The sequence below is a fragment of the Mercenaria mercenaria genome, chromosome 8, assembly GCF_021730395.1.
Source record: "Mercenaria mercenaria strain notata chromosome 8, MADL_Memer_1, whole genome shotgun sequence".
Classification (NCBI taxonomy): domain Eukaryota; kingdom Metazoa; phylum Mollusca; class Bivalvia; order Venerida; family Veneridae; genus Mercenaria; species Mercenaria mercenaria.
The window spans coordinates 33,291,298-33,318,051 of NC_069368.1; the positions used below are offsets into that span (position 1 = coordinate 33,291,298).

The 26,754-nt window shown below is 33.9% G+C and overlaps 1 protein-coding gene across 2 annotated transcripts in view; it reads right to left on the bottom strand.

Moving 5' to 3' along the window:
• LOC123566625 (ras-specific guanine nucleotide-releasing factor 1-like) overlaps window positions 1–26,319 on the bottom strand; it is a 176,791-nt gene extending 150,472 nt beyond the window's left edge. For both annotated transcript variants that reach the window (XM_053549697.1, XM_045360900.2), the window contains exon 1: window positions 25,836–26,319. In XM_053549697.1, coding sequence (XP_053405672.1) covers window positions 25,836–26,099 — 264 coding nt within the window. In that variant the 5' untranslated portion in view covers window positions 26,100–26,319. The remainder of the gene's footprint in view (window positions 1–25,835) is intronic.
• Window positions 26,320–26,754: the final 435 nt, after the last annotated feature.

Sequence of the window (26,754 nt, forward strand, 5' to 3'; positions counted from 1 at the left end):
AAAAACATGAATCGCAAAAAGTCTTTGTTTTCATGTAACCATAATTATTTTTTTACAAAAGACATGATGATAAAAAGGCAATCCGAATTTTAATTATTATCGCTACAAATCGTAACGCATGCGCAAAATATGTAGAAATGTTTTTCAATTTGCAGGACGAGTTAAAGGGACTGGCCTCCAGGTCGTCCGAGTACAAAAAAAAAATATTTTTAGATATCTGGAAATAAATGCTATATTTCTAATAAGGCTTTAAAACTTAAGTACTGACCAACTATATGTTACGGAAACACATGAGAATTCGCTGTTTTTACTACTTTTTACGATGAAAATCTCCAGGTAAACTGTCTCGATTATAAATATAGTTTGAAATTCCGCTATAGCGCTATTGGTTACGAAGACGAAAAACTGTCTTTACTGGCGCGGCGGTCCGGGGTTTGATTCCCGACGAGGTCATCCTTTTTTTCTTGATTTGGAATTTTCAAAATAATTTAGCGCGTCTGTTAGACTTTACTTTAGGTTCTCTATCTTTCGGCATTTTGAAAGTAGTTTTTCACAAAAAAGAAACATAGCAGCTGCCAAGTCATATATTCAAGTACACATGCAATACACGGAATACCAAAATGGTGTATAGACGGTTCAATTATCAATGGATGGTGTCAAAACAATACGAAATTAATACAACACATCTTTGATACGTAATTATGGGCTCTCTGGGCGTTACTCTGGTCGTCCCTATGAGGCTAAATGTTTGTCTTAAATAATGCATTTATTACATGAAACGTAAGGATGGATGTGATTTTTTTAATATGTCAAGGGGTAGTCAAACTCGTGACGATATTATCCCTTTACTTTCATTTCAGTCTGATATTACTGCGTACGGACCGTCAGGGTAGTAACTAGGGTCAGGGATTGGGACAAGTCAAGGGGTAGTAAGGAAAATCTGATTCTTTCGTGTTGATCTGACTACTTAAAAGATATATCAGTTTTGAAAATACCGTTAAGGCATCACATTCAGGTTTACATCTACGATTAAAATGAACTAGCCGAGGATGTATGTTTATTTTCTAATGAAATATTATGTCCATATGTCACATGAAATGCACGATTTGCAAGCCAAAGAGTTATATAGGTCTTGTCTAAAGGATATCTCTAACTTTTACATTTTATAAAATTTCAAAGTTTCAAAGTACAGCAGTGGGAGAAATGAACCATTTCTTCTAATGTCCTACCAGATAAATAACTTGTTTCAAGTTTTGTCATTTTAATTGTTTTAACCATTTTTTTTATTTCAGAGAAAAAATAAATAATACATGTATATAGAATATCTATACAGATAAAATGATAGCAAATACTTTTGAAATAAAGCGTATGTACATAATTAATGAACCGCACCTGTACAATTGCATTGACTTCAAATCATTTTTTTATTTAAAATGTAAGTTTTAAAAAAGGTCTCATTTGCAAAATGAAATTATAAAAAGTTCATTATAATGTAAACAGTTTTTTAAGCCTCTGAGCAAGATCATTTTTAACAGAAAAAAAAATCAAATCAAAAAGGCTACACAATGTTTCTTTGCCTCACGAAAGACGATACCTGGCGTGTTTATATTTGTTTTCATTCCACGGCGATCTCTTTTTAGAATGTGAAAAGTGCAATTAATTGTTAGACAGTGAAAAGTAATACTGCCATTCTATGATATGAAATTAATAAATGTGGCCTTGAATAAGAGGATCTAAACAAACTGTTTTGCAATCAGAAGTGCATATGTTCCCATTTATGCCCACTTTTCCATCAATATGATACGTTTCAATTTATATCAGTTTTTCCATAACATACCAAATAATTACAATTTGCCTTTAAAACTGCATTTTTTTTTTGTAATTTTCATTTTAGGGATGTTTCGTTACATCAGAATATTTTGAGTGACGTCATTTGATGTCATTTATCAAGGAGACAACTTGATAGTCCTCCTTGTATCTGGGAGGGAATAAAAGTTTCACCGAAAAAAAAGGAATACCGAGGCAAGAACTATTCAATTGATCTTAGAGGCAATTTATCTCATATGACACATTTGTAGTACACATGTGTTGCATTAAATGACTGGGAACTTGTAGATATTCAATTCTGAATACTTATTAAAGTCAAATGTGGATCTATATATTTTATGACGTCATAACTATTGTTTGCGAAGATTAATAACATTAACAAATGAAATGTCCACATATTATGATTTTTGTTACACCCTTAAACAAGTATGACCATTAGGACAAGAAATGAATTGTCACAAGATTTTATATTATTTGCTTTTGATATACATTCATGACAAATAGATACAATGTATATACATGAAAGACAAAACAAACAAGGTCAGTGTGGTCAAAACACTAAGCTACGGGCGTCCCGAGTTTCGTTCTTACATGTTCAAAGCTTTGCAAAACACTTGGTTTATGAGGTCGTATTTTTCATAATTTTCTCCTTAAATATTACGTAATTCTTGAGCAAATAGCATAAGTTATGGACCAGCAATTTATATATGGAATCATGTAACAATTAATACTATACGAAAAAAAGAAGTGTTGTCTAATAGTTCTAGACAGTTTATTAAAGCAAAAACAAGACCCCTAACCATTACAAATATCGTATGTTACAATAGATTTTGCTTTCCGCGATTCAAGTTGAATGGTTATTACGATATATACAGAGAAATGTATAACATTACTATCGTGTAACCATGGTACCAGCCTTAGCTCATTTTCCCTCACAAGTAATTGCTTCATCGTCTAACAAAACATTCTCCCCAGCTGCTACTTTTTGACGCAGGTCTAAATCAGGCCAACGTCAAACATTTCCAGCTCTAAAAGCATAATAATTAGTTGAGTTGTTTTATTGATCAATAATCAAATAAATTTCTGTCCTTGTGTTACCAATGTATAAAGATAGAGGAAAATTAAACAAACAGGTCAGTATGACTGTCTGTCCTTTAGATTTTGACGCACCAGGCGAGAACTTGTCATGCGGTGGTTAATGTCTGTCATTGGAACATGGAACTGAAATAACGATTTTTAAAACGTTTAGGTATTATTTTATTTATTTATTTTTTTTTTTAAAAAAGGAAGAAAAACTTTACTTGCATGATATGTTTTTACGAAAATGCATGCATCTATTCTTAAGAGAGTCAGAATATTCCTCATGTCATAGAAGATTAAGTGTACTTAGGACCCGTCGTCTACGAGTGGTCTCCCCCTACAGTAAAAGAAACCTTTGCAATTACAAAACATTTCATCTCGTTTATTGTATCATTAGATGTTGGATTTTAGTTAATGAACTTGCGATAGGGGAGATAACCCTGCTGAGTGTTTAAGATTTGACATGTACTGCTATTTGGCAATCATGATGTTGCATTTTGCTTATCAGTGACACCACACGAAATGCATTTGTTTATGTCCATATACGTGCATGCATTTCTTTGTCATACTTGATTCTTTGTCATTTCCAAATTCTTGTTCCAAACTACATCATTTTCCCCATACTCTCATTTTTCAAATTAGGAATTGTCTTACTTGTTATATAACAGTCTCCGGATAAGGATTCCGCAAATGTTGCAAATCACAGCTGAATTTAGTTTTAACATTACGAACTGAGTCGTTTTTTTTTTTCATTAATTTCGAAATTCTTTGAATTCATTGTTATTTTGATTTTGCCTCTATGACATAGTTTTAAATGGATAGAGTAACGGAAGTCGTCCCCCGCTCGCGGGAGATTTTTTTCCTTCCCGTGGGCCATTCGTAAACGCTAAGTCTGAGACACAGAATTGATGGTCATTTCCGGTTGTGGTCTACAGCTATCTTTAAAAGGAGATATCACATTTAAGGCCGTTGCTGATAAGTTTATGGGTTTTTAAGGTATGCAGAAAGGATACGAAAAAGCTATACACAGAACAAGATCTAATTCAGATAAAAGTGTTCAGTTTGTTCTTTAATATGAAAGGCTCAAACACAATAGATCAAACACATTTTTACAACATTAGAAGAAATTCTGATATGATCATCAATAATTAACAATATTGCTGTGTAGTACCAGGGTTTTCAAAAGCGCTATGAGCAAGTGGAAAATAGTCGATGCCTTTTAAAGCAAAAGTCACAAGGGCATTCGGCCGTGTTAATAATTTGAGCCGTGTATATTTCTACTTGTCTCCTCAAGATATTATTTGTAGTTATTTCTATGTTCTTCAATAGAATGGATCTAACGTTTATATAATCAGCTATCATTTTGGATTTAATGTGCATAATATTTATGCAGCTTAGCTAACATCTATGAAAAAAATCTTGTAATTTAACTGTTTTGTGATGTGATAAAATTTGATACACATATGTCTTTTAATGATTTTACCATTTCTCAAACTGCCATCCTTACTTGTCTCAGAGTATGTATTGGAGGTCTTAACATAGTCATTGTTTGATACTTCGCCTTACAGTAATAAAGGGTATTTGTTTGTTTCAGTATAAGATTAAAATGAGCCGTGCCATGGGAAAACCAACATAGTGGGTTTGCGACCAGCATGGATCCAGACCAGCCTGCGCATCCGCGCAGTCTGGTCAGGATCCATGCTGTTCGCTAACAGTTTCTCTAATTCCAATAGGCTTTGAAAGCGAACAGCATGGATCCTGACCAGACTGCGCGGATGCGCAGGCTGGTCTGGATCCATGCTGGTCGCAAACCCACTATGTTGGTTTTCCCATGGCACGGCTCAAATATCTTTCACTGGGTGAACACCAGATGCAATAGTTTCATGAGTAAGGAATCTAAAATCTGGTGTTTAAAAGCGAAAGATATTTCGATCTTCGACTGGAACAAACACACTCATGGCGTCACAATATTAATATCGTAAAAATGATATTAAATAATTCTTTGAGGTATCTATAATTCTTTTAAATTTTAAAACGAAACGACAGAACGAATATGCTTATTTGTTTTAGGTATTTATATAGATACCTACTCTACACTGAAACAATCTGTTTATAGAGTGAAAAGGTTCAGTGAACACAGTTTGTCAATCCTCGTCCTTTCCAACTTTCTATGTTATACATACAACTGCTCAACATGAAATAAATAAGTAGGTATACTTGAAATATGCCTGTTATTGTTATTGTCTATCATATCCCTCATTTTGCATGTATGTTTCGATTTTTTCTTTCATTATTTCTAATTGATTTATTAATTATTATTTCTATCATCACTGGAAGACTAATGGAGCAATATTTACTTAGTAAGAAATGTATAAATTTTGCATGTTTTTACATGTTTTATGCAAAATGCATGTTTCCAGGGATTTATACCAATTAAATTCATATAACACTTTCCTTCATGTACACATGCCTCTATATGAAAATTACATGTATATTGCATTTTGCAATCACTTTATTATAATCATATGCATATAACATGTTTCCCCTAACTTTATATCATAATTAAATGAAATAACTGTTGTATTTTCACATAAATGTATGAAAATACATGAACGTTGAATGTTTTTAATATATGTTTGATAAGCATATCAATATTGCATGAATAACTGTGGCTTTAACCATGTGGCGGCTGTAAGAAGTCTCCCTGTACTTGGATTCAGTGTTGTTATATTTTCTGGTCCTTTGGGATCATGGTGTCCTTTCAAGATATGTGTAATAGAGTTTCCGCTTAAGCCGGTGGTGTTGCATATTTCATTACCTGTCATGAACAGACTCAAACAAACCGAGTCTGCTATTATTCTTCTTGGTTGCATTCTTTGCTTCCAAATGATATCTTTTTGCAGATTTTATTATTTAAAATATATATCATTAATATTGCATGTTTTGTTGAAAACTTTATAATAAATATATGGATACTACATGTTTTGCCAGTGACAAGTAAATAAGCTTGCACTTTTGTAATCATGTCAAAAATGCATGTACTAATAAACTTTGATAATGTGGCAGTTGAGTCCAATAAGTCCAGGGGTGTTCAAAGATAATCCGCCATAGATCTATTGCAAAGCAATTATTGGATTTACCTGTATTGGACAATAAACAGTGTCGATTGTATTCAGGTCAACTGCCACATTATCAAAGTTTATTAGTATTTCAATGTCATTATGACAAGTATATAAATATATCACGTTTTACCACAAGTATATGAATAATGCGTGATTTCTCGTGAATTTAAGACAGGTATATACAAACTGCACGCTTTACTATCACTTTATTGACAAGTATTGCTTGATTTCCCATGACTTAATGATTCTTATATGATATCGCATGCTTTACCATAATCTATGTTTCCCATGACTGTAAGACAGGTGTATGCAGACTGCATCTTTTTACCATGACTGCCCATTGTTTTCTCATTTGGGATAAACCCATTATTTTATCTGGGGACCAAACGCCGCTCTTCATGGAATTACACGCCTCAACACGTGTATCATTGAAGGTTCCATGTTCACCGCCGTTTGAATACATCTGCGGATGTCTCTAAATTACTTTTTGTACTTTTAGCATGTGTAAATGTTGAGTTTTGCTTAACCCGGGGCTAGAGGGCGTGGACGGTAGCATGCCTTTCCACTACCGTCCATGAACAAGCTCAATCAAACCGAGCCTGCAACAGTTTCGTTTTTGTCGTGTTGAGCGACCTGTGAAGTTTCCACTTTTCTCTATTTTATTACAAATTTAAGAATATTGCATGTTTAACCTTGACTTGACATGAAGTGTATGAAAATTGCGTGTTTAACAATGACTTTATGACAATGATATGAGTAGTTAATGTTTTTAACGACTTAATGGCAAATCTATAGATACATGCATTGCCATTCGTTCCATGTTTTTACAATTTTAAAAAATATACATGAATATGGCAATTTTCTCAATACATTTTGAAAACCGTTTTGTTATGTCTTCAAGACATAAGTGCATTTCTATCTGAATACTGTATGTTTTTGAGAACTATGCATATTGCATGTTTTCCCTAGTTTATGGTAAGTAGCAGCTAACACTTGTACGATTTCCAATGACTTTATGACAAATCAGTTTATGGTGTTCGTTTATGATTTATGACAAGAATTATATAGTTTCCGATGTCAATATGACAAGTATACATTTGTATCAATATTTCAAGGTTTTCTATAGCTTTATGACACGTTGATTTAACACCGTCACAGATGATAAAGAATTGCTTGTCGTACTTGGCAAATTCAATTTAGGTAAGGTGATTCTAACACACTTACAGCATTTCAATTGATTTCATTGATGTTTTTTTTTTTAAAGATAGGAAATTAATGCATTATGCATGAGGCTTTATTATCGTTCTTTAATTGCCAACTTCCAGGAAATGGTTAAAACATTGTTAACCTACGATTTAACTTCTTTCATAAGCATTTTTTTATGGTTTTAACTCTATATACATCGTATTTATGTGTACTTTTCACTGAATGTACAATCAATTTTGGGAAGAAAATAGACAATTCTTTGTTTAATCTAAATATCTCCATATCAAATCGGTCTGAGCAGATAGCATTTCATCTATTTTTAAATGAAATACCGATGCAATTGTAAACATTTTGATATACATGTACTCTAAAACATATTTCTGCACGATATCATTCAATTTTATAATTGCAAGCGCTTTTGATATAGTACGAAGCGAGTGAATGTCTAGCTGAGAGATGCCTGGATTCAAGGTAAAAATCGATGGTATAACAATTATCCCTGCGCTAATCGAGCACCAGTGTCGTTGGAAATCTGAGATTCGCCATTTGAACACGACACAATAATGTTCAAAGAGAGGATAAAAACGAAAATCGATTAAAACTGTAGCTAGTTTTACGTGAACAAGTAGCGGTGTTTCTCCTATCACGATAATTGCAGACTGTTTTGCGGTTAAGTAATGGCGGTCAGTTAACTGTCTGCCCTCTAGTTAAAAGGTGACAGAAAAAAACGGTTGTATAACTATGCATAGCTTGACTTGTGCATACCCTTTGTCAAATGACATCAATCTAAACAGACACCAGTACATATTAAAAAGTTCTTAAAATTTACAAAACATCAAAAAACAATTTTTTAAGTCTGCTAAATGAAATAACTAAATATGAAACTGCAAAACAATACCAACATCAAACAAAACAACGCAGAGGAAATATCAACGGAACATCAAAAGACTAATATGGTAAAAATGATGTTTTGAACATATTAATGAATAGTTAACAAGATAATCTTTTAAAGTTTGTAAATAACATGTTTTAAAGTAATTACTGTATTGGCGTCTTTGGTATTGATGGGAAGAGAGTTCCATGGTTTTGGAGCAGTGTAAAGCTATTTCCTTTTATTAACCGGTATATCATATCTGACTTGACTGTGTTCATGTAATTTTACACATTAGGTTGTGTTCATTTTGTTTGTGTTAATATAATTATCATATGTCGTTACTTGCTTTTTCTTTCTTCAGTTTGTCTCTTAAGGCACCAACTGCAATAGAGCACCATCTTTGTATGTTTGTGATAACGTTCGCATGTAAATAAAGAAGTTCATGTCCTAGAGCATGTTTTATCTCGTGACACGACAAGACAAACAGAGACATTTTCTCTAAACAGAGATTTTTATTCTGTGCCTTTCTTATGTTACTGATATCGTTTAATAATGTACGGCAACGTTGCCATTATGTCAAGCTATTTTTAGCAAAAAAGAAACATTGCTACCATATTAAATCTACGATTTTAGGTACAAATTCAAGTAATATAGTGCAGAAGCGTGTTTTATCTTTCATCGAAATGGGAAGGGAGTTTCGTGGTCTAGAAGAGCAGTGTACGCAAAGTCCTGGTTGCTAGACAGCAACTCACCGAGTTAGCAGATTCAAAGCCACGAATTCCATAGTATGAGTAGTGCATTTCAGATATGACCTTGTTTGTCAACATTACTGAATCATGCTAAATGTACCAGTTATATGATTTATGACATATCTATATATATTACCGGAACAAGGCATTGATAATACATCAAAGGTTGATTCGGAGATCGTATTGCCTTTGTTGATTTACTTAAATCTCCCAGAACTGTTTAAATGTCATCTATTCCAGAGAGGAAACCCGACTAATAAATTATCAAGTACCGGACAATTAGAAGAAAACTCTTGACTTAAGAGTGATGATCACTCTGTAAGAACACTTCATGAAATGCAACTGAAGACTGCTGGAATTATGTCAAAACAGTTTCATGTCTCAAAGTGTCAATTTCGAAAAATGGAAGAAAGATAGTTTTCAAGGCGGATCATTTGTTTACATAATCTAAACACTTTTTTTCCCTGTTGCAATCATAATGTGTTTGGTATTAGGGATGACTTGTAAATTTGAGAATCAAATGAAAATCCTACAAAGATTGTTATAAATAAGAGAGTATAATCAGTATGGAATTACCTCTGTCCAAAATTCCATCGCTAAATGAATGTATTAAATGATTGTATTTAAAGATCGTGAAAAATCCACCTTCATTTTTGTTCTAGTTTGACTGTGTTCTTTTTATTTTGCTTTTTAATTCAATGCTAACAATCGCTATGGAACCAATTCTTTTCTTTAATATTCCTTTTAATAAATGCCATATCGTTAATGATTCACTCTTGTAAGAGTCGGAAAGATTGGGCCTAAATGAAATTCAATAAGTATATATTTGAAAGTTTGCTTACAAATGAAGGGATAGCATTTTTTTCAAACACGACTGTGAGGGCCGTTCAGAAATAACGTTGACTTTTGCTGTCAAAAGCCGCCTATTGTGTATAGTGCAATGTAATATATATGGTTGTAATTTGCAACCTTTGTTTAATTTGGTCATATATTATTGTAACATGTATGTTTATAAAAAAATCGTAGATAACAAGCTGATTTGTAAAAGAAATTTATTTACCAAAACAGTTCCTCTGAACCACAGGCTTTATGCATCGCCTTGAGTATATTATTGGTAACAATAATAAAAATCAAAAGTCTTAAGATAGCTTAAGATCAACTTTCGAGGTACTTGTAGAGACCAATACATACTGCGACAAAATCTGATCATCAAATTACAAGAAAGGCATACATTGTAACAAATCGAAATAATATCATTATAATGCAAAAGGGTGTTTTATATGCAATCTTCATTTGAAGTTTCGTGGTCTGGGAGAAGTTTACGCAAAGCAGTAACTCAATCGTGTTGGAAGATATTCATCGATATGGTGTCAACTCTAAGCTACAAAACAGTCTTACAATACGGCATGGCATATCAACAATATTCAATAATGATAAAACAACTATTAATGTTACTTAATATATGAGCCTTGCCATGAGAAAACCAACATAATGACTTTGCGACCAGCATGGATCCAGACCAGCCTGCGCATCCGCGCAGTCTGGTCAGGATCCATGTTGTTCGCTTTCAAAGCCTATTGCAATTAGAGAAACTGTTAGCGGACAGCATGGATCCTGACCAGACTGCGCGGATGCGCAGGCTGGTCTGTATCCATGCTGGTCGCAAACCCACTATTTTGGTTTTCTCATGACACGGCTCATATCTATATACAACTGGAACATGTCCTGGAGATCGTTTCGCCTTTGTTTATGTACTTACATCGCTATATCATATGTCCTAGAAATGTTTGTAATATCAGCTATTCCTGAGAGAAAAGCGTCCGATACATCATAACGTATCGGACAATCAGGAATCTCGTGACAGAAAGCGATGAAAGTCCTGTGAGAACACTTTATGAAATGCTATTGAAAAAAAATATATCTAGACAGAATCATGTCTAAAAGTGTCAACTCTAGAGTGAAATATTTAAAGAAAATGAAAGATAGTTGAGTAAATCAGTCTTATATGATAATCATTTGTTCAAATGCTAAACATTTCTCCTTCTTACTACAGTTATGTTTTGTGAATAAAACAGATACCTTGTAAATTGGAAAATGTAACAATCCTAAATAAAAGCACTAAACGATACAGAAATTACGTTATCGGCGGGTTGATTGCTAATTTATTAAGTTACAAAGCAAATGTTCTAGAAATATATCTTGAAGTCAGTTTTATTTATTTTAGCTGGTGTATCATTTCCTACGCATTTGATCTGACTGCGATCATTACCGTTTCCGATTGTCTGACTTTTCCTAATTTCAGTTTGTCTTTTATTGTATTAACTACCACGGTTTCAATTATGTTTAATTCAATGTTCCTTAAACTATTAAGACCAATTAAAAGCACTTTAGTGTTTATGTTGTCTAAATCGTGATTAAAATAATGTTTTCGGATAATCACGACTTTAAGAGAATGAACTCTAAATGACAATTTAGCAAATTAAGTAGTCTTCGTTTTTTACGGAAAGCCACGTGAGCGTTAAGGTATGTACTGACGTCCGAAGAATGCCGAATTTTTCCGAACGAGAATATGTATTCAACTTCTTTACGTCAGATAAAGTTATATGACAAAACAGTTTCCCCAGAACACAGAATTTGTGTCTACTCGTGACTCTTGATGTGTTTTCAGTAATGTAGTAAAATGTGTCAATAATAATCTGCGGCTGCATAGATATTATTTTAAATGTCTCTGGCATAATAAATATAATGTATCAAACATTTTTCTTCCGAAAGATCGAAGCTTACTGTAAACATTTACAGGTATGGGCTTTTTCGTGTTTACAGATGTAAATACCATTGCCGAAAACTTGTTAATATCTCTTTTACAAATAATATATAACTGTTTTATTTCTTCTATGTGATACATTACACGAAGCAACCACAGGGCTACAAATAATAGATGATGAAGAACAATAAAAGAAATTAGGAGTTACGTTGTTTTAGCCTGAAAAATGTCTATGCTAAATTATATGTAGAAAACGATGACCAATAACATTTTCTCCTTGGTATATAATATTAAAAACCGCAAACGTAAAAGTATTGTTATTTGTCGTAGGAGTAATATCAAGCCAGTACGTAAGGTTAGTATACCACTAGTATAATAAACCTTTTTACGTATAAGAGACGTTGGTTAAATTGACTTAGTTTATAAAAAAAGTATAAAAATGAAGAAAGAAGAAGTTTTAATGTTTCCGAAGGAAAAGGTAACATTTGATAAAAAGAACATTACAGTTGTGTCTTTCCGCTCTGACTTTATTAAACTCGTTGGAAAAAAATTGATAAAATTCTCGTATTTTATTATTTCAATCAACTCGTTTAATGAATTCAAAATAAAATGGCACTCATGTAATAACCTATTTTTATTAGAAAAGAGTTATTCCAAAATACGGCAGAAAATACGATTTTAGACACATGCGCAGCGGAGGTAGGAATGAAAGAACGACAACTCTGCGTGTGAAACTGCTTTTAGGTCAGATGTTTTGCTATTAGAAAAAAAATTGTCTTACCGTTGCATAAAAATGGTTTGAGTTAGCTCGAATTTCAGTTTCTTTTGTATTTGTTTATTATGAGACTAGTACGTTGTATATGTTGCAACGTACCATCCATAAGTCATATTTGTTGTAGTTAGAATTATGCGGTCCTTTTATTACACATAACAGCTTTTGTTCTCTTTTTTTGTGAGAATCTTCGAAATCCTACTCAAAGAGAGAAAATCATACTTATGTGCATGTAATTTTCTATATCATCATTACAAAAAATATATATTTAGTTTCATTTTGCGGATAGTTGGGCAATGTTTTATACCAGTTAACGTGTTTAAATTTGGTTTCAAGGTGACATTTTTATGCTTGCTACACGTCATATGTCGCAAGCTCTCTGGAGATAACGAAATGGCTATACCTTGTGCATCTAAAATTAACAAAACAACTTTATAACTGTACGTTAATTAAATTTACTCTTTGCAAGCCACCATGCAATTTGTTCTGAAACTCATTTTCTCCCTGAAATATGTTTTATCAAAAAAGCTAGACTCCCTAGTGACAGTGATGGGATTGTATTGGTGAGAAGAAAACATGATTTCTTTGCTTCGAAAGGGTCTTTCTAGAGATTAGATTAACCTTCACATAACAGTCTTAAGTTAATGTGCGGCGGTTGTAAAAAGTCGTCTCATACTGCCTTGCACTCGGTGCTTTCGCTACTTTTGGTCCTTTGGGATTATTATCATTATTATTTACCAGATTTTTATAGCGCTCTTTTCATCTATAAAATAAACGTTCAAAAGCGCTGTACAAACTACATATCACAGAATGATATCGACACACAATACAACACAAAAAAAATATATCACCAATAAAAGGTATTTAGCCTGAATCAGGTTTTATTCTACATTTAAATTGTACTAGATATTTTAAAGAGCAATAAACAACAGTAAATAATTTCCATTGCAAAGACATATAACAGCTTGTTTTCAAGTGCAAAGTTAGTTTCAACAGACCTTGAAGAAAAAGTGTGTTTTTAATGATCTTTTGAAAGCATACAAGCTTTTTGCGTCCCTAATGGTAGCCGGAGGAGCAGTCCATAACTGCGGTGCAGCTGATGAAAAACTACGATTACCGTACCTTACAGTTTTGCTTTTTGGAACAACTAGTTGTTTTGAGTTGTTCTTGGATCTCAAATTTCTTGCTTGCTGATAGAGGTCTAGTAAGTTTTTAACATAGATCGGTGATTGGTCATGCAATGCTTTGTATGTGTGAATTAGAATCTTAAAGTCCACTCTGTGAGCTACTGGTATCCAATGCAGTTCTTTCAGTACCGATGTAATGTGATCATAACGCGATGTTCTCGTTATGATTCGAGCTGCAGTGTTCTGAAGATTTTGAAGTCTATTCAGCAAGGCCTTCGGAACACCATACAAGAGCGCATTGCAATAATCACAGCGTGCAGTGACGAGTGAATTTACTAGCGATTTTGCAACATCTGTATTTAGATATTTCCTGATGTGGCCTATTTGACGTAGCTGTCCGTATCCTGATCTACAAAATGAGTTAATATGTTTTTCCGTGCTCATTTTGGAGTCTAGAGAAGCACCAAGATTCTTTACACATTTAGACGGTTTAACGTTCTCTTCTCCAATTTTCACAGAAACCGATTCAATATGTTTTTCGTTTCTTTGAGAGGTAAATGGAGTGACCAGTTTTATCGGCATTGATTTTCAACATATTGCTGTTCATCCAAGATACAAGCTGGAAAGTCGCCATATGACCAATAATTGTGTCGGTGCGACGTTAAACCCAACAAAAAGAAGAAGAAACGTTTTGGTCCGAGAACGGACCCCTGTGGGACACTGTATGTCATTTGCACTGGTTTTGACAATTCACTATCTATGGTCACAGTTTGGTAGCGATCGCTTAGATATGAAATTATCCATTTGAGTGGTTTCCCTGCGATACCAAAGTGGTCGTGGAGGCGGTGCAATAGTGTCTTGTGGTCGATGGTATCGAAAGCAGCTGATTAGGTTAAGCATCACTAACATTGTTATATTATTTTGGTCAAGGGAGTTGAGAATATCATTTTGAACCTTCAGTTATGCAGTCTCAGTGGAGTGAAATTTTCTGTATACAGACTGGTATTCTTCGTGGAGACTGTTCAAAGATAAGTGGCTTTCCAAACGAGCATCGACTACCTTTTCACGTATTTTAGACACGTACGGTAAATAAGAGACAGGTCTATAGTTCTTCAGAACATTTGCATCTAGATCTGACTTTTTGATGAGTGGTCTGATCAACGAACTTTTGAAGGATTTCGGTACATATGCTTTCTCCAAAGAATAATTGATTATTTTAGTGAGAGATGGTAGCAGTTCTTCTAAGCATTCTTTTAAAAGCCATGTCGCAAGTGGATCTAGCAAACACGATTTACTTGCAGATTTTGAAATTAACTTTTTTCACTTCATCCTGTGAGACTGGAGTAAATTCAACAAGTTTATCTATTTGCGTGTTCGAAATTTCCTCGGTGGTAACCGCACCGGTTTGTAATTCTGTTTCTGCCCTAATTTTATTTCTTATTCCATCAATTTTATCGATGAAGAAATCGCTGAAATTTTGCGCTAGTTCTTTGGAAGAGAAAGATGCTGGCAGCACGGCCTCCTCGTGTCTATCAAGAAGATTCTTTGTCACTTTGAATAAAGTTTTCTGATCGCGTCCGCAGGACTCTATCTTTTCAGAATAGAAATTAACACGTGTTTGTTTCAGCAATTTATTCACAGAAGCACAGTGATTTCTGTATATCCCATGATCTAATGTCAGATTTGTTTTTCTCCATTTGCGTTCAAGTTTTCGTTTCAAATGTTTGGCTTCGTGTAGTTCTCCATTATACCATGGACAAGTCGGTCTAAGCACTATTGTTTTAGTAAGCCAAGGGGCGTGCTGGTCAACGAGTGATATCAAAATGTTGTTAAATGATTCCACGTGCTCTTCAACATCAGAATTAATTTGTTCGTGTCAAGAATCTCCAAAGATTTTATTTCGTTTTTAAATGATTCAATGTCGATGGATCTCAGCTTTCGGAAGGTCAGTTTTCCTTATTGGAGCAGGGTTTTCTGCTTGAATATGAAATATCACAGCCAAATGGTCACGTGATATCTTCCCATCAGAATCAGATAGTCCTGGGTCAGTAACTTTTATATTTGATACAATATTTTCAGTGTCTCTTGTGATAAGAACATCCAAAGTATGTCCTGCAACATGAGTTGGTCCTCGAACAAGTTGTTCCATATCAAATGTTTCTAGACAGCTGTTGAACTTGGAAGCATCACGATCCGTAGGTATGTCCAGATGAAAGTTTAAGTCGCCAACAATAACTAATAACAATTCGTGCTGAAGGAATTCATTAGTACTGAAACCGTTCTTTTGTGATGGTGGTGGTCTGTATACGACTGAAAGTCGCAAGGAGTTCTTATTTGTAGCAATGTTACAATCAATGTGCTCAAATGTTGAGAGGTGTCCATCGCCGGAAGATGTCAGCATTTTAAATTCTATATTGGACTTATAAACAATAGCGACTCCGCCTCCGCGCATTTTCCCGGGACGAGGGACTTGCTTCATGCGATACCCGCCAGGGACAAGCTCACTATTGCATGTTTTTTCCACGGTATTGTCAAGCCATGTCTCTGTGATGGCAACAACGTCGAAATCGTTTGAAAGGATAAAATTACAAAGGGGTATTGTTTTGTTTTTTACAGATCTTTGGGTTTATAGAACATACTTTAAGTGTTTTCTGACCTTTTGTTATGTTTAGAGATTCACATTTTATTCATATTATATTTATTATTATTCCTATTTGAGAAGCGTCTTGTTTGAATCACAGCGGGAATTTCTTGTGATAAAGTTTGCAAATTATTTTCATTCACTCCTTGATTATTATCCCATGCCCTTCTCACACGATTTTGGCCACCTCTCTTTCCTCTTTTGTATTTCTGAATGCGTAATTGCTTGGTTTGTTCTTTGACAATAGGATTAGGTCGGCTACCCTGGGCAGTCACGGATTTTCCAATATTGTATAAAGTTTATCTTTCATATTTAATCCGCATTGATACGTGTTCACTTATTATTGCTGTAGGTAAAATGCACATGTAAAAAATGTCACAATATATACAACTTTTGCTTTTAAAATTCAAATTTCTCAAAAAGCACACAATGAATCCAAGAAGTAAACACAAAAACACAATTCTCGCTATTTCTGCTCACAACTGCCAAATTTCAATATTCTTCATAAAGCAGAAATACTTTAAAACAATCAAAACCTAGGAGCTCAGAAATATGCAGCCTACACCTGGCGCAATACCATATCATTTCATGACTTATATTTAACTGTTCTTTTAAATTGTCAATAGGGTTACGCGTAAGTCGGTATTTGGTGTAGGAGAACCACCGACCTTCTGTAAGCCAGCTGGATGGCTTCCTCACATGAAGAATTCAATGTTCCGAGTGAGGGTCGATAAGGGGCAATTAAAAGTCAGCGACCTTAACCACTAGGCCCCCTCTACGTTATGTATTCATATATTAAAAGCGAAAGAAATATATACACATAATTTTAAAAATCTTCATTACAATGCATACATACATTGTAACAACGTAATTACGAATTGTCATTAAAACTCATATGGAGATGAAATAATGAAACTGGACTAACGAACGTCTAAAACAGTCTGCTGATAGAGATGAAATAATGTAACTGGACTAACGAACGTCTAAAACAGTCTGCAGATAGAGATGAAATAATGAAACTGGACTAACGAACGTCTAAAACAGTCTGCAGGTAGAAATGAAATAATGTAAACATACTAGCGTACATGGAAGCCTGATGTCGGCTTCACTGTAAGGAACATAATACATGTTCCGATTATTTCTACAATGCAGAAATAAATTCAAACCAGATTATTCAAAGTTCAGAATATACCTATAGAAAGGATAGGCCTTGCTTTTGGTGTTTTATTAAACTAATCGGAATAAATTAGACCGCAAGATAAATTTCATAAGGAAATCTGTGAGAAATTTCCCAAGTATGAAGACAATTAGTTCAGGACTGATTATTTTTGTTGATATATTTCATTTATAGAAAGATAAAACATTTGTCGGCTCACACTAGTTGCTGCTTACATTTAGAACGCTTTTCATTTCCGTATTTTGAGTCTTGGCTTTATTCCCTGATAAATGATGAAACGCCATTACTTTCGGTAAATCAAACATACAGAACTACCTTAAAAATGCTGTTCAAATTTTTATCGTTTTAAGGTGGTACCAAAACAATTCTCCATTATTTTGTTAACAAACATGAGCGACATATTACCTGTATTTCTTTCGTATTCTTGAGTTCATACCAATAACATGTACATGCAATTACTGTATATTGATAATAATAATGTTAAATTTGAAATGAAATTTAAAGTTATATAACCAAACTTCTACAGCGACTCCTCCAAACAGATGAGACGATTGTGTTCTCTTAAAATTCATAAATTTAGGTACTATGAATGTGACCAGCAGTACAAACTTATTGAAACAATATTTTTGCAATGACCAAAACTATTGTGCTAAAGGAAGCAAACCGTTCTCAAATTTTCTAAATACTGGAAAAATCAACATTCTCTTTAACTGTTTACAAATATCTAACTCTGTTGCTTTTTACGCACATTCTATGCCAAACTTGGCGGACATGAACATGTTAGAAATATTCACCCATTCTTTGGGCGGCTACCTTTAAAACTGCACTTCAAATGATTATGTCAACACTTATTCCCTATACTAACTTCTCACATTCAGTCGGATAACCTATATCATTGAAACTGTATCATTGGAATTAACGGGTGATTGGTAATATGATGGGCTGATTTCAACAATTGTGTGTTTTGTTTGATGGCGAAACATACACACATAAACAAACGGTTAGGTAGTGACTACAGGCAGCATTATTCTTTTACTCACATGGCATATTATATTCAAATTATATTACAAACAGGTTTTGTAGATAACCTGACCTCCTCTTACCGACATCTTTCCGATAAGGGCATTCTAACTGCGCATGCGTATGTAATGGCGTATGTGTTGCAAATAATGTACATTTATCTTACAACAACTGACATTTTACATGTTAGCTTAACTGGTCTTTGCAAAACTGCGTACTGGTTTTTGACACAAATATTGAAGACATGATTTATGAGAATCACCATGGTCACCCATGAGTGATATAGAAACGTTATTCCATTATATACTCAATCTTATCAAAAGTATCAGAAAACATGATCTGGCAGATGTGTGAACCGCTATTGGGTCAGAGTAATAAATTCAACCTATTTTAGTAATGGAAAATTTACAAAAACTTGTTTTCTCCTGAGAAAATTCTGTCTTTCTAGATGAAAATGAATGACAGTCAAATGCATCTGACTCTTATATTACAGAATCACACGGATTCCACCTATTAAATTCATTTGACACCTCGCACAAAGTGGTAGAAATTTCCCGGAAACAAACAACAAAACCGGATGTATCAATCTTTGAGCAGATTTCGTTTGGTCTCGCTCATAAAAAATAAACATTGTGAAAGTAGCGAACAACACTGGACTCACTTAACCTGATTAAACTTTGCCCAGCGTGAAAGTTGGTGCAGGACGGTAGTAACCCCTTACCCAAATAAATTTTGACATATTTCCATGCCTCTTGACCGATTGAGCAGATACACAAAGACACGTTGTGACATCTTTAGCTTACCTGCGTATACTGCATGTTTATTACTCTCGCTTAAATGTACGTAACATAATCTTTGACCTTACATTTGGAACACTTCAATAAAAATGGGAAATATGAAACTTGTATTTTTAAAATAAGTCAAACTTTAAGGTTATATTTTAGACAATCTCTTGTTTACCTTGAATAACCCATGACCTTCAGAATTGAATTCGAGAATTTTTAGATTATGTGATGAAAGGCATACACTTTATACATATGTCTTGTGTTACCAATTAAAACGGCTGGATCTGCAGTAAGTGTAATCGAATATTTCTTGGGTAAACGGCGTCACATTAACACTGTTCCTCGGCCAGTAAGAAATACTATTCAATTATTTATAAAGAGCTGATGATTACATTGGAACGTTTATAGCATGTGATCAATATTGCTGTTGTTCTCAAAATGACATTTAAGAAGTTTTTGTTCTTCTAGGGAAAGTTTTATTACTCGCAAACCTTTTCAAGTTTAAAGTGGGAAAGAGCCAGTTTATAAAAATGGTCCGTATTCGTCTACTTTCAGATAGAACTTTTTGATTTGCCACTATTTTATTTAAAGTAAATATCATATAGTAATATACAGAACATTTTGTATTCGTGAGGTTCCTTTCAGCAGAGTTTCAACTAGAAACGGTATGCCTTAAAACAAAAAATAACGCGCATTTTTTTCTGGGATTAATCCTATGTAAAAGGATGGCTTGCAGTAAACTAATGCGGTCTGACTCGTGTTCTACAGAATATCAAGTGTATTACAAATTCACAGAAAGTAAAATATATCTGCATTCAATAGACAAACTTTAGGCTTTAACTAGTGTGAGGAGAACTGTTGCAAAACGGGAATACACGATTTGCCACTTCATGTAGTCCCTTGATGGAAATCGGCCAAGCATAACATAATTTTGACGTTGCATCAATAGAAATCAGACCTATAACTGTGCTTTAAGGACATTGTAATTTATATAATATGATAAACATAATGGTTTATAGTTATGACCATTAATTTCATATTACCTTTAAATCTTCAAGGTCTTTTGCACAGCCTATATCCATTTGTGTTAACCAATTACAGCGGCTAGGTCTACTGTCTTTAGGAAATGATGTTACATTAACACTGTTCAAAACTAAACATTTATCTATAAGGGCTAACAATTGCGAAGGAACTTTTATTTAATGATTTCCATGTAATTTGTATTTACTGTATTTAGTAAGATCTATTTTAAAACATAAGCATGCTTTTCACTGTACTTTGTTTAATTTGGTGCCCTCATCATCGGACACTCATGGGTGTTTTGTTTCGCCACTCAACATGTAATGACACCCGTGGGTATCCGACAATCGAATCCTGAATCATTAGCCGACATATAAGAAACATTATGATGGCATTTGGAGCGTTTTTGTCCACATCAATTATTATTATTACGAACCGAGACAAATTGCTTTCAGTTGAAAGAAAAACAAAACATTTAACAGACGTTTATGTCATCTTAGAGGAAAATCATAAAGACATAATTTCATAAGTTCTTGACAATATCACTTTTCTTTCGTATTCTATTACTGTGCACACACTAAAAACTGCACGCAGAAACACCTTTAAATGTCAAAAATTAGAAGGTATTTTCATGGCCAATGCCACTACTTTCATTCCGTCATATCTAGCCGAACATGCCCATCATACCATTGCGGTGATCTTGTCAGGATTTCTCAAAACAATATCTGGATTGTTCCAGGGCCATATCTGGAGATTATCAGCATTCTGTTTATTTTCAAATCTTTTCATGCAAGAACTTACAAAACATTTGAGCCATGCCATGAGAAAACCAACATAATGGCTTTGCGACCAGCGTGGATCCAGACTAGCCTGCGCATCCGCGCAGTCTGGTCAGGATCCATGCTGTTCGCTAACGGTTTCTCTAATTACAGTAGGCTTTAAAAGCGAACAGCATGGACCCTGGCCAGACTGCGCGGATGGGCAGGCTGCTCTGGATTCATGCTGGTCGCAAACCCAGTATGTTGGTTTTCTCATGGCACGGCTCATTTTATAGCACATTCTGTGCAATTATCAATTTATTACAACTGCTGACCTACATGTGATCTACATGTGTTTGCTGAAGAAGTAAGTTTTTTGTACATACCCATGCCGTGCTGCTATAGTTTAGATACTGCTCCTACAAGTTTGGCAGTTCCAAATGCATTTAATTAAGCTTTGCAGCTCTTACACATTCATGACGCTTCTCTTAGTGTAGTAGTTATTATTCCTCTAACTTTGACGGCAACAACTCCCCTTCGATTGACGTCTTAAGTACGTTTATAACACCTTCTAATTTAGTGCTTCCAAAGCAGTTAAAATTTCTTCTACTATTGCGGCTCTTATGGAGTTGTTACTAACTTTAGACAATTTAATATGAAATACATTATTTGCAAACTTTATGATTTTATGGATAGGGCAGTGAAATTGTGACATATCAGCTAAGTTACTATGTACGTAGTACACAGACATGCCCAAAAGCTCTAAGATCTGTTTTGAAAATTGTCATGTGTTTGATACTCCCCTTTTCTGAGTTATGAATACGGAATTCTGAAAATTTTGCATAACAAACGGAAAAATTTGTGTGAAAGTTTTCTTCCTTAGAAATCGCCGCAAATTAAGTTACGGTGTGATATTTTAAACCGTCATTTGTGGAAAATATTATTGTTATATTTCATTTATCTTGCTACTGACAAATACCATGTGACCATGATCACATTACCGTTGAAGAAATTCGAATATTTTCTCATTTTAGATTTTACAGTTCCTTTTTTATTTTATTACCGAATAAACATTGCATCAGTGCGCTATATGTTCAAAACGATTTCAATAACAAAAGTCCGTTATCAAATAATGCACAAATTATTATGCTTGCCAGCCTTGTTGGTCATTGGTCATTTAGCCTTAATTCTTAAATGATATTAATTCTAATGTAAATCAGTCGGAAGTAAAATTATAGACACCACTGATTGCCCGATTGCTAGGTAACTATTTATTTGACGGTTTTTGGACTACACTTTCACTATAAATTTTCTAACTACCCATGTTTTTGCTCTTGATAAATTTGCCGTGTGACGGATAGCGTATACGCTTTTAAAATACATAGACAAAACATGCACAGTACATATTTCGGTTACTTAAGGATTGACTAAACATAGTTCTGATGTAATGTTGACATGGAAAATCATTTTGTTATTAGTTTAGGTTTCTGGTCTATTAAATCGAATACATCTCGCAGTGGGATCAATTTCTTAAATGCTTTCATTGTATGGAAAATCGTAATGGTTGGTCTTATTGATATTGACGCTGGTAATGGTAATATTAACGCTTTATAAAATAAGCCTTTGCCATGAGAAAACCAACATAGTGGCATCCGCGCAGTCTGGTCAGGATCCATGTTGTTCGCTTTCAAAGCCTATTGCAATTAGAGAAACCATTAGCGAACAGCATGGATCCTAACCAGACTGCGCGGATGTGCAGGCTGGTCTGGATCCATGCTGGTTGCAAAGCCACTATGTTGGTTTTCTCATGGCACGGCTCAAACGTTATTTGCTAAAATCTATAAATGTTTGTATCTATTTTGTTCAATTCAGGAAGGTGATAAACCCACATTTGGAAAGGTCTTTTTCAAATGTCTTAACTGATAAAAACAAAATGAATAATAGAGCGTGCGAAAGATATATATCACTAAGTGGAATAAAATGTGGTAGTCGTCATAAATCTTTAACAAGTCTGTCTTACAGATTACCTGACTTTTCTACACTAATCCCTGCTCGAGAAAATAAACAATTCAAACAACTGGAACAGCTAATGGGTCTCTTGAATTAGAAAATGGTCTGTCTAAGATTTAATCATGATAAGTCAATGATGTACCTTAATTTGCTAATTTACATTGGCTTTTATGCTGCTTTACGGTTTGCAATTTACATAGTAATAGCCTAGAGTTAGTCGTCAACAGCATAACAATGTCGTGTTGCGCGAAGCAAAAAAATGCTGACTTTATCCACGACCTCGATAAATTCTACTTTGATTTTATTACTGAAAGGCGTATGCTAGAATTCCCTGTATATGAGATGGGCGAAAATTTTCCCAATAACAGAATGCCCTTGAAAACGTCATTTTTGGGGGAAATGCCATTTTCAAGGGCAGATAACTCTTTTTCGATACCGGTGACCTATGATTTTTATTGCATTTTTTTTGTTTCTTAGATGATTGTCCTTCAATATCCAAAGTTTGAAGAAATTCTGTTATTGGGAAAATTTTCGCACCAAATTCTAGCATACGTCATTAACGCTTAGCTTTACATTTTGAGGACACTATTTAAACGACAATATATGATAGAAAGGAAGGAACTCTACAAAACAATTGTCAGTATACTGATATATACATTGATTTCCGGAAAGGGACTGCATAAAGGTGCCACATTTTTGGACAGTTAAACGCCTTTAAAAACTCACCATTTTCAAAGAACTGTTACATAATATGTTCGTTTTGATGCATTTGCAATAATGTGCCAGTGTTGAAATTGCACATAACTAGGTGAAACTTAATCTTCAGCAATTGTTTATTTTTATTTCTATAAATAAAATGACATTCATTTTTAAAGGGAGACAACTTTTTCAGAATATTTTTTAAGTATACATCGTACGGGACAGTACGGCAGAGCATGTAATGGTCAGATAGATTGTTGGAAAATATGTTGTTCGTTTATATAAAATGTCTGTGTTTTGACGATATACTCCTAAACCTTAAATGTTAACACCACACTTGCATTTTATGGTATTTAAAGAGGCATCCAGATGATCATCGCAGTGACAGATAGTGGCATCTATAAAATATCGAAACTCATAATGTCAATATAACATACTGAAACTCATAATATCACCATAAAATATTGAAACTCATAAATCAGTATGACAAACATTGATATTTTTTAAGTCATATAGCTTCAGTTTCTACATGTAGTTCATGTAAACATAAAATTAATGGCAAAATGTCTATTAGCAGTAATATGCATAATGTTTAATATAATAGACATTTGATACATGTACAGATAATCACAGCATATCAAAGTATGCACTACAGTTAAAAAGAATGGACGTTTTTAAACAATCAACTGTTACTTTATGACTTTCTTTTAAATGTGGCTCTGCGTACACAATTGATTAATAAGTAAGGTTAAATAAATTTGATGGTTGGATTTTCCACATTTGAAGTAATTATCTGAAGAGAAATTGTACTATTGGAACATGGGTATCTGATATCAGTTTTTTTTATATACTTACTAAGAAATACATTGTACGCATGCTTTCTCAATCTAAATAAATGATAAAAATAAGGAGATGATTCTTCAAAACTGTATTCCTATTCTTTCACTACTTAGAGCTATAAAGGGAGGTGATCAAAACATTAGATTCAATAATACTTTCTTATATGTTAATAAATACCCAAAACTATGACACGTAATAGAGAAAACTATTATCGCAATTAGGATTTAACAAGAAATTTATGTATTGTGTTCACTGCAAACTTTGGCCACCACATTAAAAACAAAGGCATTCTGTATTAGGCTTTAAAAGCTTGTTATCTGTGGGAAAACTTAAAAAAAAAACTGTAGAAAGACTATTGCAAAATGCATACATCTGAAAAAATGTAGTTATTGACTGGGGAGCACGGTTTGGAACATTTTGAAAAGTGTAATTTTGGCAGGGGAATACAGGAAAGTGTAGTTTTTGCAGAACAGATTTTAAAGTGTAGGTGTTGGCAGAGGGATAAAGTGTATTTTGGCTTTGGCAGAAGAATACACTTTATAACTCTTTGAAAAAGTAAGCGTTTGAACCGGAAGATAATAAAGAACAGTTAGAATATAATTTTTGGCAGGGGAATACAATGTAAAACAGTTTGAAAAGAATGTAATGTTTGGCAAGAAATTCAGTTAAACAGTTTTTCATTGTGACTTATTTGCGAATGTGACTGTCACAATGTTATTACACAGTATTAGATGCAGTCAAGAGTAAGAAGAAATATAACTGCAATGAGATGATCTGTGGTACAATAATTTAAACTCTGAAATTTTGTATTTAAAATTCAAAAATACTAAATGCAAATAAATATTTAAGCCAGTCTTCTCAGAGCTTTTATCTTAGTGTTTTTACAATCAGTATAAGGGTTTATAAAGGAGTTGCCGCTCATATAGAATAGTTTTTTCAATTGTCAAATTTCCATTCTGACAAAACAATGCCACCGAATAAATAAAATGCATTTATCTATGACAACAGGAAAAAAAATCTTCAATTTTCATCAATCTATTGATGTTGAGGCACGTGATATATAATATAATATGTTTTATGATTGTACTAAAACTGACTGTTAGGTGAAGTTGTGGTGTAAATGACATTAAAACGTATGTGTGCTGAAAATGCCTCAATACACAAAGAAACTGAAAAATAAATGGCCAAACGAATATGTCATATAGAAATTTGCAGTAGTCGCAGAAAAGCATTATGTACATTTTGCATGTTATGGCACACAAAATATATGTAACACAATATAATTTGCTATTTTGATACTTACGTAGTCCACTTGGTGAGACATATAATACGTTAAAGAAATCACAATGAAATTGGAAACTTACCTGTTTTTCTGACTCCTTTCCTTTAAGAGGGGTGATGACTCTTTCACAATAGCTTCCTTCCAACAAAATAACTCCAAGAGGTCTTGAAGAAGTTTCATTCTCAAAATAAAACATCAAATTTTGGTAGAGTAAAAAATATCTCTGCTGCCACTTGCCCGTGTCTGAACTCTTCTTGTACAAAAAGCCTGCATTTGAGTTTTCTCTCCTAGCCTTACTGACAAGGTATATTAACTGACTTTCGTTGAATCTTATGTTCTTTTGCATGATGGCTCCAAATGTGATGTTTTGTTTACTTTTTGTGTTTCGGAGATATATTTGTCAATGTCCATTTTTCGAACAAGCAAAACGTTTTTTATAAATATTTATTGTAAAGATTGTCCATTATTCCAGTTGTACATTAAAACAATGACTGCCATATACCATGTAGTTTGGATATCTTGCATCATTATCATCAAAGGTCGTGCAAATCGGACGCTTTTTGTTTGTACCTGAAACAGAAAATAACAAGAAGTTTGAGTAAAATGAGCCGTAGTAAAACATATAATAACGTTCAGTCTGCCAACTTTTGATAGTCACTTTACTGTAGAGCGTTTAGCGTCTTGCATGCTGGTATTCATAAAGTAGGCCGTGCATTATCCACAGTCGTCGCATGGTCTGTTCACATCAGGTTTACATTGATCATTCTGGAGTCTTACGAATATACATTCTGCTTTTGAAAAATGTTTTAAAATCATTTAAAGACTGAGTCTTATGTGGTTCTAGAACCGCTTTCTCACTATTGCATGAGTGCAAGATGCGACTGATATGGTCTATACACTTGACTTTGCCGTAGAGTCTAGCCTGTATAAAAGTTTTGTGTTTTATACAAGTTTGCATTTACGCCCCTCTATCCTTTAACTATGACTGAGGTTAGGTGCCT